Source organism: Ambystoma mexicanum, chromosome 2p (assembly GCF_040938575.1).
Source record: "Ambystoma mexicanum isolate Mex_15411 chromosome 2p, UKY_AmexF1_1, whole genome shotgun sequence".
In the NCBI taxonomy this organism is placed as follows: Eukaryota; Metazoa; Chordata; class Amphibia; order Caudata; family Ambystomatidae; genus Ambystoma; species Ambystoma mexicanum.
This window is the reverse complement of record NC_090923.1, coordinates 938,575,188-938,599,972: the sequence shown is the minus strand read 5'-3', so window position 1 is coordinate 938,599,972 and position 24,785 is coordinate 938,575,188. Positions and strand designations below refer to the sequence as shown.

Below are 24,785 nucleotides of genomic sequence, written 5' to 3'. Positions count from 1 at the left end.
CATTTACGTTGTGTTAATTTATTGAAAATAAAAGAGCTCTGCCAAAAAGCCCTCTACAAAGGGACATATAGATGGCCGAAAAAGCTTTACAAACCTTTATAGCGTCATGATATAGTAGTTAATACATGAAGCCTGATGGTGGTGGAAATGGTAAAAGGCGAAAGCACAAGACAGATTTTACATACATATTCACTATAGAATATATTTACACATGCAATGCAATGGTGATGGGGCATGGGGATCCTTAGGGGTATGTATCGTAGCACTCTAAGACTCTGAGCTATCTCTGGGAGATATACATAAGGTGAGTCTGTTACATAGGAAATCAAAAAAATGAATCGTTAATAACTTTTGACTCGTTTGACAGATTTAGCTGAAATTTTGAAGACAATTTTGTACGTCTGGGCCCACCAAACTGGAAAGCATGGGAAAGATTCTTTAAAAAATAAAAAAGTTATTAAGAAAATAAAATAGAGCACTTTTGACCTAGTCCCCATTCCTTTTTCCACAAACAAAAAATGTCAATTTTTGCTCCACTGCAAAGCCAAAACCGCTGGCTGGATTTGGACCAGGTTTGAAACGACTTGAGCATGAAGCATTGACTCTGGATCCTTTTGTAGTTTGGGGTTATTCCGTTCAGTTCCTTTTAATATATTTGACCGCAAAGGGGGTACCCCCTTCTCAAAAATAAATAGCTATATCTGCCATGGTCCATTGAGAATCCGGGTGTTTATAAATGAAACAGCCGCCATCTTTTTTTTTCTTGATGCGAGAGATTCCCGCAGTTATGTTCCTGGCTGTACCCCAGGGTATCATAAAAATGAAATACAGAATAAAACAATTTGCAGGTCATAAAATATGCAAATGCCATCAGTCTTGGTGCGGGGGGGAGGCAAGAGGACACCAAGTGAAATTTGGGAGTTGGAGGGGGCTAGGTACCAAGTTTGCAACACAACGACAAAACATTTTTCACATACCATGTGTACAACCTGCGGTATAACCACGGATACCCGACATTTCAACTTAAATTGCATCACAGAAACAATGAGTGTTGTGGGGGGAATGGGAGAGGACAGAGGAGGTGAGGAGGCAATTTGGGGAGTGGGGATCATGACTACAAATAACCAAGGATCTAACCAAGGGTATGTGTAGTTTACTGCTAATATAACCGTGGTTATTGAAAAAAGTGAAAAGTAAAAGGAATTATATATTTCTACAGCTACAGTGACGTTGTGGGTGAGAAATCACTGGCATCATTGTGTTTTAAAGTACAGAGTGGTCATGGCCGAGCGGGTGTTCTATACAGTGGGCACGGCCAGAGGCCATGGCTAGGGGCCCTTTGTGTTTTAAAAAATACAGTAGGCATTTTCAAAGGCTGTGGACATGGGCCATGGCCGTGGTGCATAAAAAAAACGATGGTGTAAGAAAAGGTCTGGTATTGTGCTGAAATATACAGTGGGCATGGCTAACGGCCAAGGCCAGTAGCGTGGAAAAAACGAGAGTTTAGCAAAAACCTTGAAATTCAATGAAAAAACTTTCAAGATCAGTTAAGGTGAGAATCAACGCAACAAACCCCCTGAAATTCAGTGCTTTGGGGGACACAGGGCCGGCTTAACTTGGCGCTTGGTGATAATTCCATTGCTGCCATTTTACTGCAAATTCTCTACACAGTCAAATTCAATGTTTGGGGGTAAAGTGGAGGAAATACCTCCAGCACTTGATAGAGGTTTTTCCTCTATCTCCAGAAAGTGGTGGATGTACCACAGGGTAGAAGTTGCGCCGCTGGTAAACCCTCCAAGTCCCCAGTGTATTCTTAAGCACTCCAGGAATGGGGATCAACACTGCCATTCTGCCACTCGTAATCAGTTGGATTTATAGTATTTATTTATTTATTTATTACATTTGTATAGCACACAAACAGCCCTTGGGCATCGAGGCGCTATTACTTGTGGGGAGCTTAGTTACAGGGGAGGCACAGGTGGGTAATGCATTACATGTTGTACATTAATACATTTGAGTACAGGTTATAAATACATTTGGCAGTTTAACAGAAGATGCATTCAGCAATCACAGGTAGTGATTGTGGCGCACATCAAGCAAAAAGCATTGTTTCCATTGCTTTGCAGAAAGCCATGAGTGTTACCTCGCCTCGAAGAATAGGAGGTAGGGCATTCCAGTGTGAAGATGCACGGTAGGGGAAGCTAGCGTGTGATAACTGTGATAAAAGATAAGAGATAACAGATAACAGACTAACAGTGATTGTGAGTGGCGGTAAGAGTGAACAACGTTTGTGGTATTTCAAAAGGAAATACCACCAGACTTGCAGTGAGACCCCAAGATACCTCTGCCCTCAAACCAGAACACCCTAAAAACGGAAACAAATACTTACCTGGCAGAGAAAATGCAGAATGCACCTGATGGGATGTCATAGCGGTTAATCATCACTTTCATAATCCTCTGGTATGATGTCACAGCAGGAAGAGACAGCATCCGGAAATTAAAATGGCGGCTAAACAGCAAGATGCTCCTTCAGGGTAATCTTGAAGCATTTCACCTTTGAAAAGCCCTTAAAATTCATTTAAACTCTCTGGGCTGTATTCACAAAGTATGGGGCACCCAACACTACAGCGGAGACTGCCATTCCCTTAGGCACCTACACAGATTATCATAGTGACAAAGGTGGCCTGTGCATTTCAGGGGCGATGCATGGGCTGGTTCCCTTGAATATAGCAGTGTCTGGAGCATACACCCAACATTAATGTATTCATAGGCTTCCAGAACCAACGTAGGTGCCAGCAACACCTTTCTCCATGACGTGCCAAAGAGGGCCTGCCATCGTGAAATATCTTTCAATTGATAGAGGGTGAACTGCCGGGAGGACAGCTATGGTTCATATACTGCTTGCCTAGTTTGAAGAAAATGCACAGAAGGGTTCAAAATGAACCTTCTGTGCCAAACTGTCCCCTGTGGATGTTCCAAACAGGCGTAGGTGTATGGGTGGAGTTTCCTCACTCAGAGAAGAGCATGGTGTTTGTGAATCTGAACGTGATTTTCTGTGCAGAGAAATGTCCACTACTTTACACCAATTTGCTCAATTGCACAACCTGATCCACAAATGGCAGCAGAACAGACACTTCACCGATGTGCACACTTTGTGACCCAAATACATATTTTCCCCACCCATACCAAATGGATGCACAAGTTCCTCCCTTTTCTTGCATGTAAAAAAGGGTTTGTGAATCGGGCCCGTTGTACGTAAATTATTCTCGAACACAGTCATTGTGTGTGTTGCATGGCACCCCTGTAGGGGGACATGGTATATCCCAGTGTGTATGTTGTGGTCACATGGTTCCTCATGTGACCAAGTTAATAAAAGGAACGAGCTGATTCCGGCTCGTCAGTCAGACCACCACCAGGCTCCAGTGTCGTTCTTGAAGCGCCATGCCGGTGCCACACTGCATGCGCTGGGCCCAAGCACGGGGCCCAGCTCGAGGACGGTGCCCCTACTGGGCAACGCCGTCCCAGGGTGATCCCATGGCCATGTGATCATGGCTGCTGTCGCGACCCTGGCCTGGGTGCCCCCAGAGCTGGGGCCGTCGTGTTCTGGGTGTCCCCAGCCATGAGTGAGGCTCCCGTGACCGGGAGCGAGTGGGGTGGCCCCCACTCCTTGACCTGCGGCGTGATCGCCGCCCATACTGACGGTGTCAGGTGTTCCCGACATAAGCCTGGGGGCTGCCTGGTGATCCGGAGCAGCCCCCCCCAACAATGGCGATAAGGAAAACGGGCCCCGCGTGCCCCACGAAGAAGAAATGGTGAGGCAGGCCCATCTCCAACTGGGCCCGCAAAGAAGAAAGGTCGGCGAGCTGCCCGCCCTGTCTTCCGCGGTAGACGGAACAAGTCGCGGCTGCGCCTCGCGGACGAAAAGATGTGTCCTCGGGAGGAGGAGCGGCTGCCCTCCCCCCGTATGAAGGAGGATGTGCGGCGTCGGCTGCTGACCCTCCTCTCCCATTCGTGGAGGAGGAATGCTTGGCGGCGTCAGCCGCAGAGACTGGTGGGGTGCGGCGTCAGCCGCGATGAGAGGGAGGCGAGCCCCCAGCCGCGCAACATGGTTCGGCGTGTGCAGGGAGCTGCCGCCCCCCTCCGTGAGAAGGGGGGCTGCTCCGCGGCCTCAGCCGCAACGGAAGGAAAGAGGAAGAAGTGTGCGGCCTGTGCCGCAGTGACGAGGCTGCTGCCCACCGAGCAACAAGTAAAAGGGGCCACACCACGAGTACCCTGCCACACAGCAGGTATCCAGCCCATATTGTCATCAAGCAGGGTCCTCGTTGTCACCAGGGTTACCTCGCCAGCAGCCCCACAAGAGGAGGGGAAGCGAAAGGAGTGGCGGTCGGCCGGGCCCCTGCAACTTGATCCGTGGCGTGATCGCCGCCCATACTGACGGTGTCGGGTGTTCCCGACATAAGCATGGGGGCTGCCCGGTGATCCGGAGCAGCCCCCATAACAGTGTGTATCCTGAAAACCTGACTGGATTTGATCATTCTTTGGGTCATGTAAGTTCAGTGTCTGAAGTCTTACATGAATGCATCTTAATGCCCAGAAATCAGGGGTCCAGGCCAGCATGAACCTGCCGACAGAGAGTGGGGGTTTTAGAGTGGTGTTTCCTGGTGCAGGGAGAGGGTGTGAGTGCAGTATCTTTAGGTCTCTGCAATCGTGTGATTGCAGAGCTGCCAGATGCAGCATTCAAACACCTAGATCCACGTGTGGCTGTATGGAATGTGATTGGACGATAAGTGGGAGGGCGGGACCAAGAGAGGGAGGAAGGGCAAGAGTGCAGACAGAGCAAGGGAAGGACCTAATTTGGAAGGGCTGCGCCCATCGCAGCTTCAAAGCTATAAGAAGCAAGCTGTTCACCAGAACACACTGCCAGAATATCCCTGGCAGAGAGAAACAAGAAGAAAAGGTCGGCCGTGGGTACCAGCACCTGGGAAACTCGAGAGAAAAGAACAGCATTAACAAAAAACGAGTGGCAGACAGAGAACACAGAACGGATTAGAAATAGAAAAGGGCAAAGGGAGGCTAAGACAAGGATGGCCAACACCAAGGCTGAGCTGGGCTCCAGGGAGCAACCCCTGCGCTACCGCAACCAGGACTATGAGGCCCTGAGGAGCGCCTGCCTTCAGGAGAAGAGGCTGTTTGAGGACCCTGAGTTCCCCGCAGAGCCGGAGTCATTGGGGGCATTTGCCATCGGAGCAAAGGCCAGCAAGATCACTTGGCTGAGACCCAAAGTAAGTGATATAGCCTGGGGGTGAGAGGTGCGGGTTAGTGGTGGCACCTTATGCTGGAGCTTGCAATGTGGGCCCTATTGTTGGGGGGTTGTGGCTGTGTTGGAGACCTGGGGGGCTAGGGCTGCGAGCTGGTGCTAGCCATGGCTAAATTGTACGTGTAGTCTGAAAACTGGCGCGTTAGACTGCTGGGACATTAGCACACTTTACCGCGAAAGGAATGGCAGCATGTATTTATCTGCGGCGCTGTAAAGCGCCACAAGTGTGCAGGATACTTCTGAGTACATACCTCGAAAGGGGGAGAGGGAAGGTAAGGGAGGGTAAAGAGAGAGACAGTCTCCCCTGAAACAATCAATAGGACTCGGGAGCCACTGCGGGAGTAAAATGCACCAGCATAGCACCACCCGAAACAGCTAAGCATGCACACCAGGCACATTCCTTTCTTTCTTTAAAAAATAAATAATTAAAAAAAGCAATGGCCTTTGCCACGTACTGTGTTTAATGTATTGCTCGAAAGAGATTAAAGAAACAAAAAAAAACAACATTATTAGTGGAATTGAGACGATGCTTAATAGGAGTTTTGGGCTATATCTTTATTTCTCTTCTGATTGGTTCATTGCATTGCATGTATGTTGTCAGTGATTTATGAAATAATAAAAGGGGGTGCAACATTAAGGAGGAGCGCTGCACAGGCACGTGCGTTGTGATGAGGGTGGCTGGGACGTGCTTTGGAGCGGGTGTGGGGGGGGGCACCATTTGCCACCATTCAGGGCAGGGCAGTTTCTAGCCAACGTGATGCCCAGGGCGAAACACCAGCCCCCGCCCCTCTGCCCCACTCCCACTCCGAAACTACACCTCTGTGTCTTGCGACAAAACCCCTCCTCAATATGAATAAATAATTGCTATATACATGATGCTGGTTTCCTTACATTGTAAATCAAGTAGAATTCTAATGCGAAAACACAGCTGTTGCTGCCCACGTAAATGGGTTTTCTGTCACCTGCTCTTAGGGAAGGCCTTGCCTGAATGCAGTTTCAAACTGCCTGTACTGGCACACTGCGGTGTGACCAGCCTACTAGGGCCTGGGGGCCCACTTGTCCTCTGTTGCAGGTGTTCTGTTCGTACCACCTCACTTGTATTTCGCAAGACGCAATACTAGACTAACCATATTAAATGTTTCTGATAGAAGGTTATCATTCTAAGATGGACAGTCTAGTACACTTATTGTATTCTTTCAAAATACCTCTATGAGAGTGGGAAAAAATAGCACAAATGAGGATTCCTGTATGCTCTGGATTAAATCACACAGCTTTTCAGACAGTTTACGTTTTTGGATGTGAGTATAAAATGGATGCAACATCAGACACTAAAATGGGGTACAAGGGCTGTTTTGCTTCTTGTTTCTGAAGAATTTTCGATGAGGAAGGGCTGCGCCTCAGTGTGGACATGCCCAAACCCAATACACAAGCATATTTAGGGAATTACAGCTACAGACAGGACAGGATACCATACAAAAGAGACCCAATAAATAATGTACAGAAAGGCTACACAGAAAGGACTGGACCTCTAACAAACTTTAGCCTGACCAGTAATAAACTGACGACGCCTTTTAAACAAAACCGGCTTCTAATGTATGGTAAAGGGTCCACAGTTCCTCAGCCACTACCTCCTCACTATTACACAGGCCTTCTGGGTTATTTCTGCAAAAACTAGCAGGCCCATGCTCTATCTAACAGAGCTGGCATTAGCATCTCTTATTAGTGCTGGCCTGAAGCTAGTGAAAATCATGGGGTAGCAGTGTAGAAAGGGCATTTCGCCTAGTGGATTGCTTTATGTGTTTAAGTGTGCGCACAGTATTGCATGCTCGTCAGAGCCACATACAGAAAACATTGCAATGTACTCTTGTATGGACATTAGACGCATCAGACAAAAACAGGCATATCTGCTGTTACATAGGGGAGCACCAGATAGATGCCATTAACCAACAGGGTGGTGACTTGTGGAGCGCACACATCATTGCTGCACACATATCACTGCATTGATTTGTCATGGACTACTGTCTGCATGGTGACACACAATGAACTCTACCAAGGTGCCAAGTCACATTGAGGGGCCATCTGGTGTGCTTTCTGATGGATTTAGTCCATGTGCCAAAGCAGCCACTAGAATACTTAAGCAAGAAAATGACAGTTAACCTTCCCAGGGATGCGCCATATGTAACTAAATATTAATATTAAAAAAAAAGTGTTGCTGTGTCAAATAAAGAGACATGAAAATAAAGAAAATAGTTTTAAACGTTTTCTGAGTGGCATGTTAATTCTCTTTGAAGAATGCATATGTTTGGTCATCTAACTGATACTTGTGCTGGCCTGGTGAACAGAAATGCCCCATGTTCAGTTCTTAACACTGAAATAAAAATGCCACAGTTCAAAGGCTGTCATCACAAAGAATGAGGGGCACAGGGTGTGTGGCTCCAGAGCATCTCACATGCTGCATTTGGAATATGCATTCCTTTGTTTGCATATTCCAAACGTTTTGCAGTCATTCACAAGTCGGCAGAGAGCAGCCAGCCACACATTGCAGAGGAACGCTCACCGGCACAGCAGGCTGCTTAATCTGTTGTCCAGCAAACTCAGACGCAGCTTTCTGGGTGGGCCCCTTACTGAACCCTCCTCCTGAGCTATTTATCTCTGCACCCTGGGCCATCGCCCACTCTGCCCGGGCCAAGAAACAGGCCTGATTCTGACAAAGTGCCAGAAAAGTTCAGAGACTGTGGCAATACACTGGACTGTTTGTTGGAGCAACCAAAGCATGTGACAATACTGGCTACTGATAAACAAGGGGAACTACAGCAATGACGGCTGACTCTGTCCCGGTCAGCTAAAGGGTATTTCCTGGTTCCCGTATCGCCATGAGTGCAGGAACCTGGGAAAAGGTTGGGGATGCAGTATACCCCCAATTTTTCTGAGGGGGGAAAGCAGCGGAACCTGATGGGGCTTTTCTTTTTCCCGTGCTGTTCAGCTAAAGGGTATTTCCTGGTTCCCGTATCGCCATGAGTGCAGGAACCTGGGAAAAGGTTGGGGATGCAGTATACTCCCAATTTTTCTGAGCGGGGAAAGCAGCGAAACCTGATGGGGCTTTTCTTTTTCCCATGCTGTTCAGCTAAAGGGTATTTCCTGGTTCCCGGTACGCCATGAGTGCAGGAACCTGGGAAAAGGTTGGGGATGCAGTATACTCCCAATTGTTCTGAGCGGGGAAAGCAGCGGAACCTGATGGGGCTTTTCTTTTTCCCGTGCTGTTCTGTTACAGAGTCTTACGTAAACCGCGTTGTCATCAGCCCACACAACCTTTGGTATAAAGGCTGTGGATCTGCTGCCCTGACAGCATTCCAGGAATGTCGATTCACAAAAATGCCACGGGTAGCGGAAGTGACATCACAGACCTGATGACATCACAGGAACTGATGTCACTTAATCTTTGGCCCGCATGTCATCAGTTTCCCTTTAACGACACACAGGTACTTATCCCACTTACGGGCGACTGCCTAGCAGACACCAACACCCTCACTACTATTTACTCTACCATCCAATCCTGGATGGCAGAGAATTGGCTCTGCCTCAATAGTGAAAAAACTGAACTCCTCCTCATAGGGTCACCCTTCACACTGGGTAACCTCGGAGATCAGTATGCCTCCTTCACTATTGATAACATTCCTATTAAGGTCTCCAACCATGTTAAGACACTCAGAGTCTACCTGGACTCTGACCTATCCATGGACAGAGAGGTTAATGCTATCGCCGCCTCCTCAGCCTACTGCTCCAAAGTCCTCAATGCTGCCAGGCCCTTCTTGGCCCACCAGAATTGCCTCACCATTGCCAGGGCAAATATCGGGTCAAGGCTAGACTACTGCAATGCCCTTCTCGTTGGGACCTCCAACAAAAACGTGGGCAAACTGCAACTAGCTCAAAACAATGCGCTCAGGGCAGCCACCGGCACCGCAAGAAGGGACCATATCTCCAAAATCAGAAGGCAAGCACACTGGCTCCCTGTCAAAGAGAGGATTGTATTCAAAACTCTTGCCCTCACCCACAAATGCCTCCATGAACTTGCCCCTCCCTACTTGACAAATAGAATCACCAGGCACACGGCCACCAGACCCCTAAGATCATGCTATGCCAACACGATTGTCACGCCTATTACTCGTAAGGTCCACGCTGGTGGTGCCCGCTTCCCCACCCTAGCAGCCATGCACTGGAACGCACTTCCACCTCACCTAAGACTGATTGAATCACACTTAGCCTTTCGCAAGGCTATAAAAACTAGACTATTTGTCTAAATTGAATGTCAAACACGAATCTATGTCAGCCATTTCCTGCATATGTGCTTGCTACTTTGTAACCATGAGCCCACTGGGCACCCGCCTTTTTATAATTTTAAGTTTGCTTAGCCTCTGTAACAGCGCCTCGATCCCTTATGGGCTGCAAGAGCGCTTGATGAATGCAAATAAATAAAAATAAAATAACAAGGGGGAAATTACCGAAAGTGACTTGAGAGAGTGCAAAAAAGTACATAAACTTAAACATTTTAAAATACAAAATACATACTGAAGCAGACAAGAATATTTTAGATACTAACCACATTTTAATAAGGGTGTTGCCTTCAAATGTCATGGATGGGGTCATGATATAATAGGGTTGGACCCAATAGTATAACAAAGGCCAAGGCAATATTAGTTCCACCATCGGGTATGCTATTTGAAGATTTAAATATATCTTTAAGCAAAAATTATGACAGAGCATTGAGCAGTTTTGTGCAGTGCTGTGATCCCAATGTTGCTGAAATGGACTCAGACAAGCTTACATTAATGGAAAGCCTGGAGAAGGTGTGCAACAAAATGTAAATTTTAAAATGGGGAAAGATATGCTGAGAATGTCATTGTATAAACTCCAGTGGGAGCTAACCACACACCTGAGGACATATAAGGAGATGCAGTGCTCCGTGATGTGATTCCCAGGGCTGAAATATCATTACATTTATATGCGCTTTCATCTTAACTTCCTATGCTCCCTTCAAAGGTTGGATCCCATAAGAGGGATCCGTTGGCAAGAATGACATTTTCGGCTCTGTAAAAAGCCTGGGAAAGTAGACGTGCTAAAACATTGGTTGTAGCGCAACACTAGGGCCAAGGAAAATGTGGTTGGGAAAGTTCATATGAAGATTAGAGGATTTAAACAGTGAAGTCAGGTGGGCTAGGCTCTTGTATGGATACTCTATCTCAATGATCATTGCTTAAGAGAATATTTTAATAGTGATACACAAAATGGTGGGGGGAAGTGTTTTTCTCGATTAGTCCACCATAATGAAAAAGGGAAGGGAGTAATTTGTCATATATGTAGAAAATGTAATCTTAGGGGCTATAAAGGGAGGCACTGATAGGCATATAGAATATATTATATTGTATTTTGTTGAATGACGTAATCTCTGTAATGTTTTTTTAGAATGTTGTGCCTGAAATAATGTATTGCCATTTGTAATGAACTAAGAGTTGTGAAGTGTATGATTAAACATTTGTTAAAGTTTTTAATAAATTATAAAAATGTGAAATTAAATAATAGGCTGAGGCACTGCCATAGATAGGCCACTTCAGCATTGTATGGCCATTTACTTCCATATTATGCCATGTCGGGTATTGTAAGTAGATCCCCTACATTAACTGTTGCTGCGATAATACAGTATCCCAAAATCCAACAGATGCAATTCAGTTTCAGTATCATTAATGCTTTAATGATAATGATTTGTTATTTACATAGCGCTTTCACCAAAGCATTGTACATAGCTCATATTTACAAACATGTATCATCCCAACGGAAGTTGGTACTCATTTATCAACCTCAGAAGAATGAAAGGTTGAGTTGGCCTCATCAGGATTTGAATCTGTGACCTGCATTTCACACACAGATCATAGCAGCGAGGGCACTCAACCCGCTGAGCTATCTTACCACTTTGCTATTAAAAATGCACTGCCACCATAAGAAAGCATGTAAAAACTGGCTGCGCAATGTAGGTCAGACACATAATAACACCATGTCTGCTGTAGCCCTGATGATGGACAGTAACAAATGCCATGCCACAGTAAGACATACCTAGGCTGGCAGCACCAAAATGCCAATCTAACCACATAATAAAACTTATCATGCTTACTTTGTCATAGCTGGCCAGAAACATATACAATACCATAGTAAGGACTTGCTGCACCCAAATGCCACTCTAGTCAGGTAATTACACTTATCATGATTTCTTGATCAGAGATGTCCATACAAAATGTCAAGCCACAGTAAGAAATGGCTAATCTAGATACTGCAAAATGCTAGTCTAGACACATAATAACACTTATGATGCTTACTTCATTATAAATGCCCAGAGAATTATGCCATGACACAGTAAGAAATGGCTAGACTGGCTGCCCCGAAATGTCAGTGTAGACAGGTTATACCTCTTATCATGCTTATTTTATTTGAGATGCCCTCTACATATCATGCCACAGAGTAAAACATGACTAGACTGGCTGTCCTCAAATGCCAGTCCAGACCGGTAATAAACACTTATCAGGCTTACTTTATTATAGATGCCCTGTAAAATGTCATGTCACAGTAAAAAATAAGTATACTGGCTGAACCCAAATGCCAGTCTAGACAGGTAATAACTCGTATGATGCTTACTTTATCATAGATGCCCTGTAAAAATGTCATGCCACATTAAGAAAGGACAAGACCCGCGGTACCAAAATGCGAGTCTAGACACTAATAACAAATATCATGCCTGCTTTATCATGGATGTCCATTACATAATAGCATGCCCCCCAGCTGCCCCACCCTCCTGACACGTCCCCTACCCCCCAACCCTCCTCCTACAATCCCAAGCTTATCCCCTTGACCCAGTCTCCACATTCCTCTTCCTTGTCCCAGTACTTACGTATGAGGCAAGGTGCTTCATAGGGAAATACTGGGACGAGGAAGAATAGGACTAGGAGTAATGAAGATTACAGGTAAGTAATATATGCATTCAACACAAGCTCATTTATACTGCACCCACCCATACATCATGCACTCACTCACACACATTACATAATATACATATACATACACACACACACCCTTTCTTGCATGCACGCACACGCATTTACAAAATAAAAACACGTTCACACGTTCTTACCTTTTCCAAGTCCATTGTTGCTCCGACTAGGAACTCCTCTGCAGACAGGCCTATCCCCCATGCACCAAGCACGCAAGGAACCAGTTCCGGTTCCTGTCATGTGCAGAGCAGGGGAGACAGCCTTCTTCCATGTCTTTCAGGGGGTAGGAGGGGGCGGCCATTTTGAAGTCAACCTAACTTCAAAAATAAATTAAAACTGTAATGGAAATAATTTCTTTTTTAAGTCAGACTGACTTCGAAAAGAAATGCATGTAAAGATGGCTCTCTGCTTTACTTTCGGTTTTTCTCTGCCTCTGTAGAACCCAGGGGTCGCAGAGGCAGAGCCAGGGGTTGCACTTGAGTGGCCAGGGGTTGTAATTGCGACCCCTGCTGATCGTGAAGGGCCCAGGAAGGGTGCTTCTTACTCTTTAGGGTATAAGCAAGTTTGAAACTGGGCGGCCCACTATTTAGGGTTAATTTGCAGTGTTCACATTTACTTATGTGAGAATCGCATGCATGAGAAGAGCGTTAATAGGCGAAACTGACGGATTAGGGAGGAGAATCCCTTTGCGGTTTTGAGTAAAGTATTTGCAAACAATTCCTCCGGCTCTATTTTGGTGCTGACGATTGATCTCTAGTTTGCCAAATGCAAATATAAATGTTTTATTAAACCCACAATGGAAAACGTGCTGCAGCTGATTTCATGGCTCTGGTAGACGTACATAAAATAATTTGTAACGTGATATATATATTTTAAAGCTGGTCAGATCGAACAGCGAGTAGAGCGCTCGCTTTAACATCAGTGCAGAGCCTGTCGACACAGGTTCGAATCCCACCAGTGCCAAACGCAGCCTTTCAAGGTCGATAAATGAGCACCACACACTGTGGGTAATATAAGCAGCGCTCAGATGCCTGAGGGTTCGTAGCGCTATATAAATGCAAATTATTATTATATATATATACATACTGTGAAGTATGATAATGAGAGTGAAGTGACCATTCCCAGACAATGATGTTGGTTTAAATGCTATATTCCCCCAGTACCGTTTCTCCCACCAGGCCAGCATCCAGTAAATGTCCCTTAGAGAATCGTTCTCCCCGAGCATCCATGTCATAGCATATCAGATGCATGTTTCATAGCCGCATCTTCCCCAGGGCTTCACTTGTGATGCAATGGGTTTTGCTGGGCTGCTGATCATAAACTATGATAAGTCGGGGTACAGCACAGATGCTGAGATCGATGGGGGGTTGAGAGAGCCAACTAGAAATGCAGTTTACCAATCTTTTTATAATCACTTATATGATGAAAATTGTGAACACAGTTTAACAGTTGAAGTGTAATAAATGCATGTTTTGAAATAAATCTAACAGTGTACATGGTTCAGAGGGTTTGAGGCCAGTGACACGCCCACCGTTTGCATTTTAGTTTCTGGTGGAGTTGGTTGTTTCAGTGGCAGGGTCCACAGGATATGGCTTGTCCGCTCCACCGGGAGTCTCCTTCACCCCAGCGTATCACAGCAGCAGGGTGACAGCGGTGGGAAAAGGCAGGCTTCTAGCACCCAAGCAGCCCAATGATGTGTATTTGTGTATTGTATAGATTTTCCAGCGAGGCCAGGCCCAGGTAAGGAGTCTCCTGACCCCCACCTCCCCCCAAAAAAGCAATACTTTTTTTGTAAAGGTGCTTAAAAGCACCATAGCGCACTCAGCGCTTGGTCCCTCTCCCCCTGCCCAGCCCTTCCTGGTTTCCCTCTGCCCGCCTCCCAACACTCCCACTCCATCCGGATTGGTCCACATATCCCACATCAAGGACACCCTAGGGCAGCCCTCTGCCCGGCAGCCCTGCGGTGAAGGACCCCGAGGCAAAGGACGGCCCCAAGATGTGTCTGCAGATGTCCGCAGGGGATGCCAAGGAAGCCAGCAGACACCAACAAAACTGTGAGTGTGGCATGGGTGGGGTATAGAGCAATCACTCTACTCCAGAAAGCCCCTATCACTCTACCTTACCCTCCATAACGTTGACTGCCATAGACTTTAATAAATCAATCTTAGGAAGACTTGTGACCACTATAAATATTGTAAATGTTGCCTTGTGATGCATATTAACTCACTTGCAAATTTAGCATGTGCAACACGCATAAGGAACTCTGAACTCTAGCTTGCGCCGCCTCTAGATAGAATTGTGACTGTTAGCATGTGCCACATTCGTAAGTGTTAAGACGGATTTCTGAACTCTGTCCTGGTGGCGCAGAAGTTCAGAAGGCCAACCTAATTACTTGGAACAGGGTAACCTCTGGACAAGCCAGACCAATCAAGGTAGCGATTGCGGCGGTCAAGACTAGGTCTCAAGAGGGGTGAGGGTGACTGAAAGCCCGCAATGAGCACACAAAGCAAGAGCGCTTACAAACTAATCCAAACAGTTGTTATATCAAAAATAGATACACATTTATTTTAAGGCCTTTAAAATAATGACCGTAGCGAGAAAATCACAATATCACAATACTAAGCCAACACATACCATATCAACACAATATATATACAAATACACAGTCGCAAGCGTTTAAAGCACGAAATATGTAGTCCACCTGAAAGGAAAGGAAAACAGGCAGTGCGATAACGCTTTAGACTCAGTTCGCCTTCAGAGGCACCTTACTAGATGGAAGTCCGAGCCCTGCGGAGAGTGGAGCCTTGTGCTCAAAGTACCTGCCACGCCGGTGCCAACGGGCAAAAGGGGAAGCTCTTCGGAGGAAGTCAGGCAGTTCGGGTTAGTGCACAGCAGAAGGAGAACAGGTTCCGCAACTCAAGCGCAGCCTCCACAGCGGGCAGAAGCAGAGCGCGAGTACGGCCAAAAGGGTGCTGTTTTTACACAGCAGGGAAAAGCAATGGGATACTGCAGGAGGGCGACCAGATCCTAGCTAAACTACTCACCGGTCCCCGAAGCAAGCAGACCCAGGCTTCTCCACATTAGTTTCAGCAGCTGGCAGGTTCAGAAGAGCAGGGAACGCCTCGTAGTCGTGTAGAGCAAAAAGACGTCCCAATCGACGAAACCAGCACAGTTTGTTGCCGCAGCAGGACAACGGAGCGGCTGTGTGTATTCAAGCCAAATGTACACTCCTCCCTTCAGACTTGGGAACGCCAAGTGTACGAAGCGTGGGAGAGTGACAAGGACTCGAAATACAACACAACCTGGCGGCGGTTACAGAGCAGGACTCCCTTGTAAGCTGGTCAGTCAACTGGATGGCCCAGAGACACTTCCGAAGGCTTACTTGGCAGGAGATGATGAAGTCGCCGGGAATAGCTGTTCCTGCTATTCCAAAGGTCGAAGCACCAGTACAGGCCTTCTGGTTCGATCAAAGGAGGAAAGGGTTTCACAGGACGACAGCAGTGCAAAGGAGGATTCCTTCAGCGGGTCACCAGCGATTCCTCGGTCCAGCCTCGTGATTGCAGGATACTTGGCTCCTGTATTCCTTCGTTCGTGAGAACTCAGGAGATCGACATGGTAGTGGTGTTTCCAGCTCCCTCTTATCCACGGTTCCCTTCGCGCCAAAACGGAGGGGAGCCAATGGGAGATCCGCTCATCAACACACATACCATACGCGGACCAATCACGGACCACGGTGGTCCCAGGCATTCACACTACCCTAGACTCTCTGGCACCCAGGATGTGTATTGGGACCAGACATCCCAGCCCACACCCTGGAGGCACACAAACGACATGTAGAAGCCCGCGAAAGCAACCACGTTTCGCGGGAAAGTACATGCCCAAATAAGGAAGGCCCCGGGTCTCTCGACCTGGGGAAGGTGAAGGGAGCAAGACGGTCAGTGGACAAGACAAAGGAGCCTCGTGGTCTGGCCATTTTGGGAGCCAGGCCACCATTTTGGGTTCAGTGCGAAAAACGTGCTCAGAACGCCAAAAGGAGCTCAAAATAAACAAAACGATCGCTGCCACCATTCGAGTCCCTGAATGACTTGCACCGATCAAATACCATCCTAAAAGAGTATCTAGGGCCTGTAGAAGGCTAGAGACCCAAGAGAGCTGTAACTTAGCTTACAGTGCCCTCTTGTGTCATGTTGCACTAAAGCCGCAACATGATAGAAGAAACTACGGGAAACAGCGTTCCCCGGTACTGACTGTCTTAAGGGCATGTCAGTTTCCCCGTAAGAAAGGAGCGAAAGCCCAGAGGAGTGCGGCAGAAGGCTGCACTTCTCTGGCAAAGTCAAGAACAAGGTGAAAACAACAGCAAAAAGTTTAGGGGTTGCCACATGGAAGGAAAATTACCTACAATTACGAAATCTTTCCTAACACTCGCCCCTCCCAGACTATGGACAGGGGGAAATAATCCACCCCTGGATGAGTCTCTTGTTCAGGTCGGTTAAACATTCTGGACAACCCATCAGCATTGCTATGTTGGACACCTGGCCTATGCTCAATAGTGAAGTCGAAGCCTTGTAGACTTATGGACCACCTAAGCAACTTTGGATTCTCCCCCTTCATGTTCATTAGCCACTTTAACGGCTTATGGTCAGTCTGCACAGTGAAGTGGGTCCCATAGAGGTAGGGCCTCAGCTTCCTTAGGGCCCACACAACAGAGAAACATTCTTTCTCTACCGTGGACCATCTGAGCTCTCTGTCCTTAAGCTGGCGACTAATAAAACCGATAGGGTGTTCCTTACCCTTCTCATCTACTTGTGATAGTACAGCTCCTATCCCAGTGTCAGAGGCATCCGTCTGCACGATAAAAGGTCTTTGATAATCCGGGGCCCTTAGGACAGGGGCCTGGCACAAGGAGTCTTTTAAGCCATTGAAGGCCTTCTCACACTCGTCGGTCCAAGTTACCTTCTTGGGTTTCTTCGGAGTTGTGAGGGCAGTCAGAGGAGCAGCTATGGTGCCATAGTCTGCCACAAAATTGCGGTAATACCCCGTGAGTCCTAAGAAGGCTCTCACTTGGGTTTGCGTAGTGGGGGTAGGCCAGTCTTGTACTGCTTGTACTTTACTGGGTAGAGGCTGTATCCTCCCTCCACCTACTTCATGTCCAAGGTAAACCACTGAGCCTTGTCCAATCTGGCATTTACTAGCCTTTATGGTCAAGTGGGCTTTCTGAAGAGCCTGGAGCACAATCCTGAGGTGTTTCACATGGTCTTCCCAGGTGGCACTGAAAACTGCTATATCGTCCAGATATGCAAGACAGAATTCGTCCAACCCATTCAACACATGATTCACAAGCCTCTGGAAAGTGGCAGGTGCATTCTTCAACCCGAACGGCATTACCCGGAATTGGTAAAGGCCGTCTGGAGTAGAAAATGCTGTCTTCTCCTTGGCATGTTCTGCTAAAGCTATTTGCCAATAGCCAGCAGTGAGGTCAAACGTGCTGAGGTACTTGGAGGCACCCAAAGTATCCACCAGCTCATCTGTTCGAGGCAAGGGGTGTGCATCTGTCTTGGTGACAGCATTCAGAGCCCTGTAATCCACGCAGAACCTCAATTCAGAAGTGCCTGCCTTTGGAACCAACACCACAGGACTGGACCAAGGACTACTAGAGGGTTCAATCACCCCAAGGTCTAACATTTTGTTGACCTCGGTCTTAATATAAGACCGTACTTTATCTGACATCCTGTATCCCCTACTTTTGGTAGGTACACTGTCTCCTGTGTCAATGTTATGTTTGCACCAAGGTGTCAAACCAGGGGACTGTGAAAACAGGGGGGAAAACTGCCTAAGCAAACTTTTCACCTCAGCCTGCTGATTCGGAGTCAGGTGAGGGGCCACTCGGACACCCTCAATGGAGCTATCTGAAGGACCGCTCTGGAACAGGTCGGGGAGAGGTTCAGACTCCTCTTCCTCAACGTCTGACGCCAGTAGCAGTGCTGCGATTTCGACTCTTGGGACGAAAGCCTTCAGCCTATTTACGTGAAACACTTTTGGAGCCTGTCCAGGCCTTCCAAGGTCCACTAAATAGTTCACCTCACCCAGGGGCTCCACCACTGTGTAAGGGCCTGACCATTTGTCCTGTAAAGCTCGAGGCCTTATTGGATTCATGATCAGGACTTGCTGACCAGGTGTAAAGTTGATGAGGGAAGCTTTCTGGTCGTACCAATGTTTCACCAGCGCTTGCCCTGCCTTCAATTTATCACTAGCCAAGCCCATCAGAAGTACCATCCGTTTTCTGAGCCCTAGCACATAATCAACTACATTGGTAGTAACAGGGGGAGTGGGCATCTCCCATCCCTCTTTGACGATGGCTAAGGGTCCCCGTACGGGATGACCGAACAGAAGTTCGAAGGGGCTGAAGCCAACACCCTCCTGTGGTACCTCTCGGTAGGCAAACAGTAAGCATGGTAAAAGAAGATCCCATTTTCTTCTCTGAGGCTCCTCCAGAGCCCCAATCATGCTCTTTAACATTCTGTTGAAACGTTCCACCAGACCATTGGTCTGGGGGTGGTATGCAGAAGAGAACTTGTAGGTGACCCCACATTCTTTCCACATAGCCTGCATATACTTCGACATAAAGTTGCTGCCACGATCTGACACAACTTCTTTAGGGAAGCCAACCCTAGTAAATATGCCGAGTAAAGCTTTTGCAACTGACTTGGCAGTTACAGTTTTCAATGGGATGGCCTCAGGATACCTGGTTGCATGGTCGACCAGCACCAGGATAAACCTATTGCCCGAGGATGTTTGCGGGTCAAGGAGACCAACGATGTCGATCCCTACCCTTTCAAATGGTACCCCCACAACTGGGAGCGGTACCAACGGAGCTTGGATTGTCGCGCCAACTTTACCAGACAACTGGCAGGAGGCACAACTCCTGCAGTGACTTTCTACTTGCACCCCCATCTTGGGCCAGTAGAAGTGCATGGATAACCTTTGCTTGTTCCTCTTCATACCAAGGTGACCAGCAAGGGGAACTTCATGCGCCAACTGCAGGAGGAAGGGTCTAACAGCAAGGGGAACCACCAACCTCCTATGGTCTCCTTCTGTAGACTCTGTGGGCTCACTATACAGGAGTCCACCTTCCCAATAAATCCTATGCTTCCCAGGAGGTTCACCCTCAAGCTGGGAGCAGGCCTGTCTCCTTAGGCCTTCCAGAGATGGGCACTCACGTTGGCCTTTACTGAATTCGTCCCTATCAGGACCTCCTTCAACTAACAAGTCTTTTAGTTCAGGATGATCGTTGGGGTCGAAAACTTCAGGCATCGCCACCTCCTCGTCAGGCCCGGGCGATTGACCAACTTCCTCCACCGCAGTGGTAGGCGAGCTCGGGGGAATATTCTCTTTCCCTCGTCTTGACTTGTAGACTCCTTTCGCCTTGGGTTTCCCCTTCGGCTGGGGCGGCGTATTGGACTTGGCCAATGCTGCCCGTGCTTGAGACCGTGTGTAGGGTCTTTCGGCAGTGTCTCCTACGAGCCCTAAAGCTCCGAGATCATTACCCAACAAGACCTTTCCCGGGACGTTTCTCTGAATGCTCACCGGAATCCTGACTGCTGTACCATTTAAAGTAAGATTTACAGGGATCACGGGAAACATACGGAGGGGGCCGTCAGCCAACTTAGTGGGCATCAGAGTAGCTCTGGCAACTTCCTCTGAGTCTACCAAGGTAGAATCCACTACAGTGCGACTGCACCCACTATCCCTAAGAGCTGGAGTATCCACTCCATTGATCAGCACACTGTCTTTAAAGTAGTGCTTGGTATTATCCGGAATCCTAGCATAAGCCTCTGCGACTTTAGGCTCCCAGGAACCCAGGGACACTAAAACTACCTCAGCCTCTATTCCGCTGGGAAATGAGTCTGAGGAGAAGGATGCTCCTGTAATCTCTTCTTCCTCGTAGGAGGAGAAGGCCAGATTAGCGGAGTGGACCCCCAAAGGTCTAACCTTACACCTGGGATCCCCCTTCACATGGTCAGTTGCTCCACAAGAAAAACAAGCCCCAGTGGGTCTGTTAACGTAGGGAGGCCTATTGTAACCAGAGTTCTGTTTCGGAGGCGAACCTCCACTACCCTGTGAGTTCTCTTGTGTCTTACCCTTGTTTTTCTTTTTGTGGCCCTTATGGGAAGAAGATTTAGCAGATTCCCCACCCTCCATATCTTTGGACTTTTTCCCTTCCTCCTGCTTACCAGGATGAGTTTTGTCCTTATGGGACACTCGATGTGACACCCATAAGTCTGCTGCAATGGCCAGCTTCTTAGGATCTATCTCCTTCGAATCGGCCAAATGCTGCTTAAGCTCCGGGGAAGAAGAAGCAAAAATATGTTCCAGCATGACAAGATTTATCATGCCTTCGAAGGTAGAAACCTTATAACCTTCGACCCAGCCAGTTAAGTTTTTCAAGGATTCAGCGACATAAGATACCCAAGTACCACCTTCCTTTTTCTTATACTCTCGAAAACGCTTTAAATATTGGGCCGGAGTCTTCCCAAACTTTAAAATGAGAGTTTGCTTTAACATTGCGAAATCAGCCCGCTCAGCCTTCGACATTTCCATAATGGCACTACAGCCAGAATGGGGCAGTCTACTGAGCAACCACGCAATCTTATCAGCATTGTCAACTTCTTGAACCTCGCATGCATACTCAAACGCATTCAGCCAGTCCATAATGTCATTCCTTTCTTCATACACACTGAGCAGATCTTTCGGAAACCGTGGATGAGAGGAAGCCCCAGACCCATGTCTAGGACCCTTGGATCCATTTGCAACCTGAAGCTTGGCCAGTTCCAACTGGTGATCCCTGTCTTTCTGTTTTTCTGCCTGTTCGATTTTTAGTTTGGCTATGCTGAATTCAAGCTCCTGCTGCCTAAACCGCAGCTCTTGCTTCTTGAATTCAAGCATAGCCTCCCCATCAGCACTGGCAGAGGAAACATTAGACATCACATCCTCCCTGTCCTCGTGGTCGCGATGGATCAGTGCAGCGGCAGAACCGTCGGTTCTACCAGTGAGAGCAGCCCCACCACCTTCTGCACTGTCCTCAGAAGTTATAGCGTCAAGCTGCGCTTCTTGCCACGCCACGATTCTTTGGATCATTTCCAATTTCGTGCCTTGAGAGGAAACACCTCTCTCCGCACACATCTTCTTCAATGTTTCTGATTTGGAAGCATTTAAAGTTAACAAGGTATTTGTTTCCATACTGTTTGATAGGACTATGGCTTTTTTAAAGTTATACTACAACAATTCACTACGTGTACTGGTTGGAATAACCTGAAATGCCTTAGTTCGAGCGCAACACTGGATACCCTCAGTCGTATCCCACCGCTGTACACCAATTTGTTAAGACGGATTTCTGAACTCTGTCCTGGTGGCGCAGAAGTTCAGAAGGCCAACCTAATTACTTGGAACAGGGTAACCTCTGGACAAGCCAGACCAATCAAGGTAGTGATCGCGGCGGTCAAGACTAGGTCTCAAGAGGGGTGAGGGTGACTGAAAGCCCGCAATGAGCACACAAAGCAAGAGCGCTTACAAACTACTCCAAACAGTTGTTATATCAAAAATAGATACACATTTATTTTAAGGCCTTTAAAATAATGACCGTAGCGAGAAAATCACAATATCACAATACTAAGCCAACACATACCATATCAACACAATATATATACAAATACACAGTCGCAAGCGTTTAAAGCACGAAATATGTAGTCCACCTGAAAGGAAAGGAAAACAGGCAGTGCGATAACGCTTTAGACTCAGTTCGCCTTCAGAGGCACCATACTAGATGGAAGTCCGAGCCCTGCAGAGAGTGGAGCCTTGTGCTCAAAGTACCTGCCACGCCGGTGCCAACGGGCAAAAGGGGAAGCTCTTCGGAGGAAGTCAGGCAGTTCGGGTTAGTGCACAGCAGAAGGAGAACAGGTTCCGCAACTCAAGCGCAGCCTCCACAGCGGGCAGAAGCAGAGCGCGAGTACGGCCAAAAGGGTGCTGTTTTTACACAGCAGGGAAAAGCAATGGGATACTGCAGGAGGGCGACCAGATCCTAGCTAAACTACTCACCGGTCCCCGAAGCAAGCAGACCCAGGCTTCTCCACATTAGTTTCAGCAGCTGGCAGGTTCAGAAGAGCAGGGAACGCCTCGTAGTCGTGTAGAGCAAAAAGACGTCCCAATCGACGAAACCAGCACAGTTTGTTGCCGCAGCAGGACAACGGAGCGACTGTGTGTATTCAAGCCAAATGTACACTCCTCCCTTCAGACTTGGGAACGCCAAGTGTACGAAGCGTGGGAGAGTGACAAGGACTCGAAATACAACACAACCTGGCGGCGGTTACAGAGCAGGACTCCCTTGTAAGCTGGTCAGTCAACTGGATGGCCCAGAGACACTTCCGAAGGCTTACTTGGCAGGAGATGATGAAGTCGCCGGGAATAGCTGTTCCTGCTATTCCAAAGGTCGAAGCACCAGTACAGGCCTTCTGGTTCGATCAAAGGAGGAAAGGGTTTCACAGGACGACAGCAGTGCAAAGGAGGATTCCTTCAGCGGGTCACCAGCGATTCCTCGGTCCAGCCTCGTGGTTGCAGGATACTTGGCTCCTGTATTCCTTCGTTCGTGAGAACTCAGGAGATCGACATGGTAGTGGTGTTTCCAGCTCCCTCTTATCCACGGTTCCCTTCGCGCCAAAACGGAGGGGAGCCAATGGGAGATCCGCTCATCAACACACATACCATACGCGGACCAATCACGGACCACGGTGGTCCCAGGCATTCACACTACCCTAGACTCTCTGGCACCCAGGATGTGTATTGGGACCAGACATCCCAGCCCACACCCTTGAGGCACACAAACGACATGTAGAAGCCCGCGAAAGCAACCACGTTTCGCGGGAAAGTACATGCCCAAATAAGGAAGGCCCCGGGTCTCTCGACCTGGGGAAGGTGAAGGGAGCAAGACGGTCAGTGGACAAGACAAAGGAGCCTCGTGGTCTGGCCATTTTGGGAGCCAGGCCACCATTTTGGGTTCAGTGCGAAAAACGTGCTCAGAACGCCAAAAGGAGCTCAAAATAAACAAAACGATCGCTGCCACCATTCGAGTCCCTGAATGACTTGCACCGATCAAATACCATCATAAAAGAGTATCTAGGGCCTGTAGAAGGCTAGAGACCCAAGAGAGCTGTAACTTAGCTTACAGTGCCCTCTTGTGTCATGTTGCACTAAAGCCGCAACATGATAGAAGAAACTACGGGAAACAGCGTTCCCCGGTACTGACTGTCTTAAGGGCATGTCAGTTTCCCCGTAAGAAAGGAGCGAAAGCCCAGAGGAGTGCGGCAGAAGGCTGCACTTCTCTGGCAAAGTCAAGAACAAGGTGAAAACAACAGCAAAAAGTTTAGGGGTTGCCACATGGAAGGAAAATTACCTACAATTACGAAATCTTTCCTAACAGTAAGGACAATGACATAGAGTGCCATAGTATTATCATGTCCACACTTAGGTAGAATTGTGAATATTAGCCCGCGTCGCATCTAGATGGCACTGTGAATATTGGCATGTTCGCACTTAGACAGATTGATAAATATTAGCATGTCCACACTTAGAATTGTGAATATTAGCATGTCCACACTTAGCTAGAATTGTGAATACTAGCCTGCGTCGCATCTCGATGGAATTGTGAATATTGGCATGTCCACACCTAGACAGATTGGTAAATATTAGCATGTCCACACTTAGATGGAATTGTGAATATTGGCATGTCCACACTTAGCTAGAATTGGGAACATTAGCCTGTGTCGCATCTAGATAGGTTTTGATTGAAGGATAGCATGCCCGCGCCCAGATGAAACCTGAAGATTAGCATGTGCCACACTTAGAACTGTGAACACCAGCCTGCGCCGCTTCTAGATAAGACTGTGAAGGCCAACAAGTGCCACACTCAGAGAAAACTGTGAATGCTAGCATGCTAAAGGTCAGGTAACCCACTAACCAATATAACCTCAAACTCTGCATACTTATCTCACTCATAAACTCACACAACCATCTTTTGCAACACAAGCCTCACGCACTTCACAACACTGCAACAACACATAAGCCGGAGCAACAGCACACGCGGACTGACACCGATCCAATACCTGCACCAAAGCTCAGTATCTGGTGTATACCGAGCTGAAGCTGCCAACAGAACACCACTCCTCTCAGTATCCTACTCCCTCTTCACCTTACTAACCCATCCCACCTTATCGTTTACAGATTCGCCAGAGCGCCTGGGGACCAATTCCATTGGTGACGGTGCGCGATACAAATACCTTTAACATTTAACATTTATAGTGCAAACCTACCTTGTAAGCAACAGAGCTCTTTTCAAGGAACAGGAGGGCAGTTTACAATAGGTCCCTGGGGGTACTAGAACTCAG

General features: G+C 47.6%; 1 protein-coding gene across 1 annotated transcript in view; it reads left to right on the top strand.

Annotated features, from left to right (window-relative positions):
* Window positions 1-4,933: 4,933 nt before the first annotated feature.
* The window catches only part of LOC138567819 (calpain-11-like), a 245,382-nt gene continuing 225,530 nt past the window's right edge, over window positions 4,934-24,785 (top strand). The window contains exon 1 of the mRNA XM_069646315.1: window positions 4,934-5,282. Coding sequence (XP_069502416.1) covers window positions 5,085-5,282 — 198 coding nt within the window. The 5' untranslated portion in view covers window positions 4,934-5,084. The remainder of the gene's footprint in view (window positions 5,283-24,785) is intronic.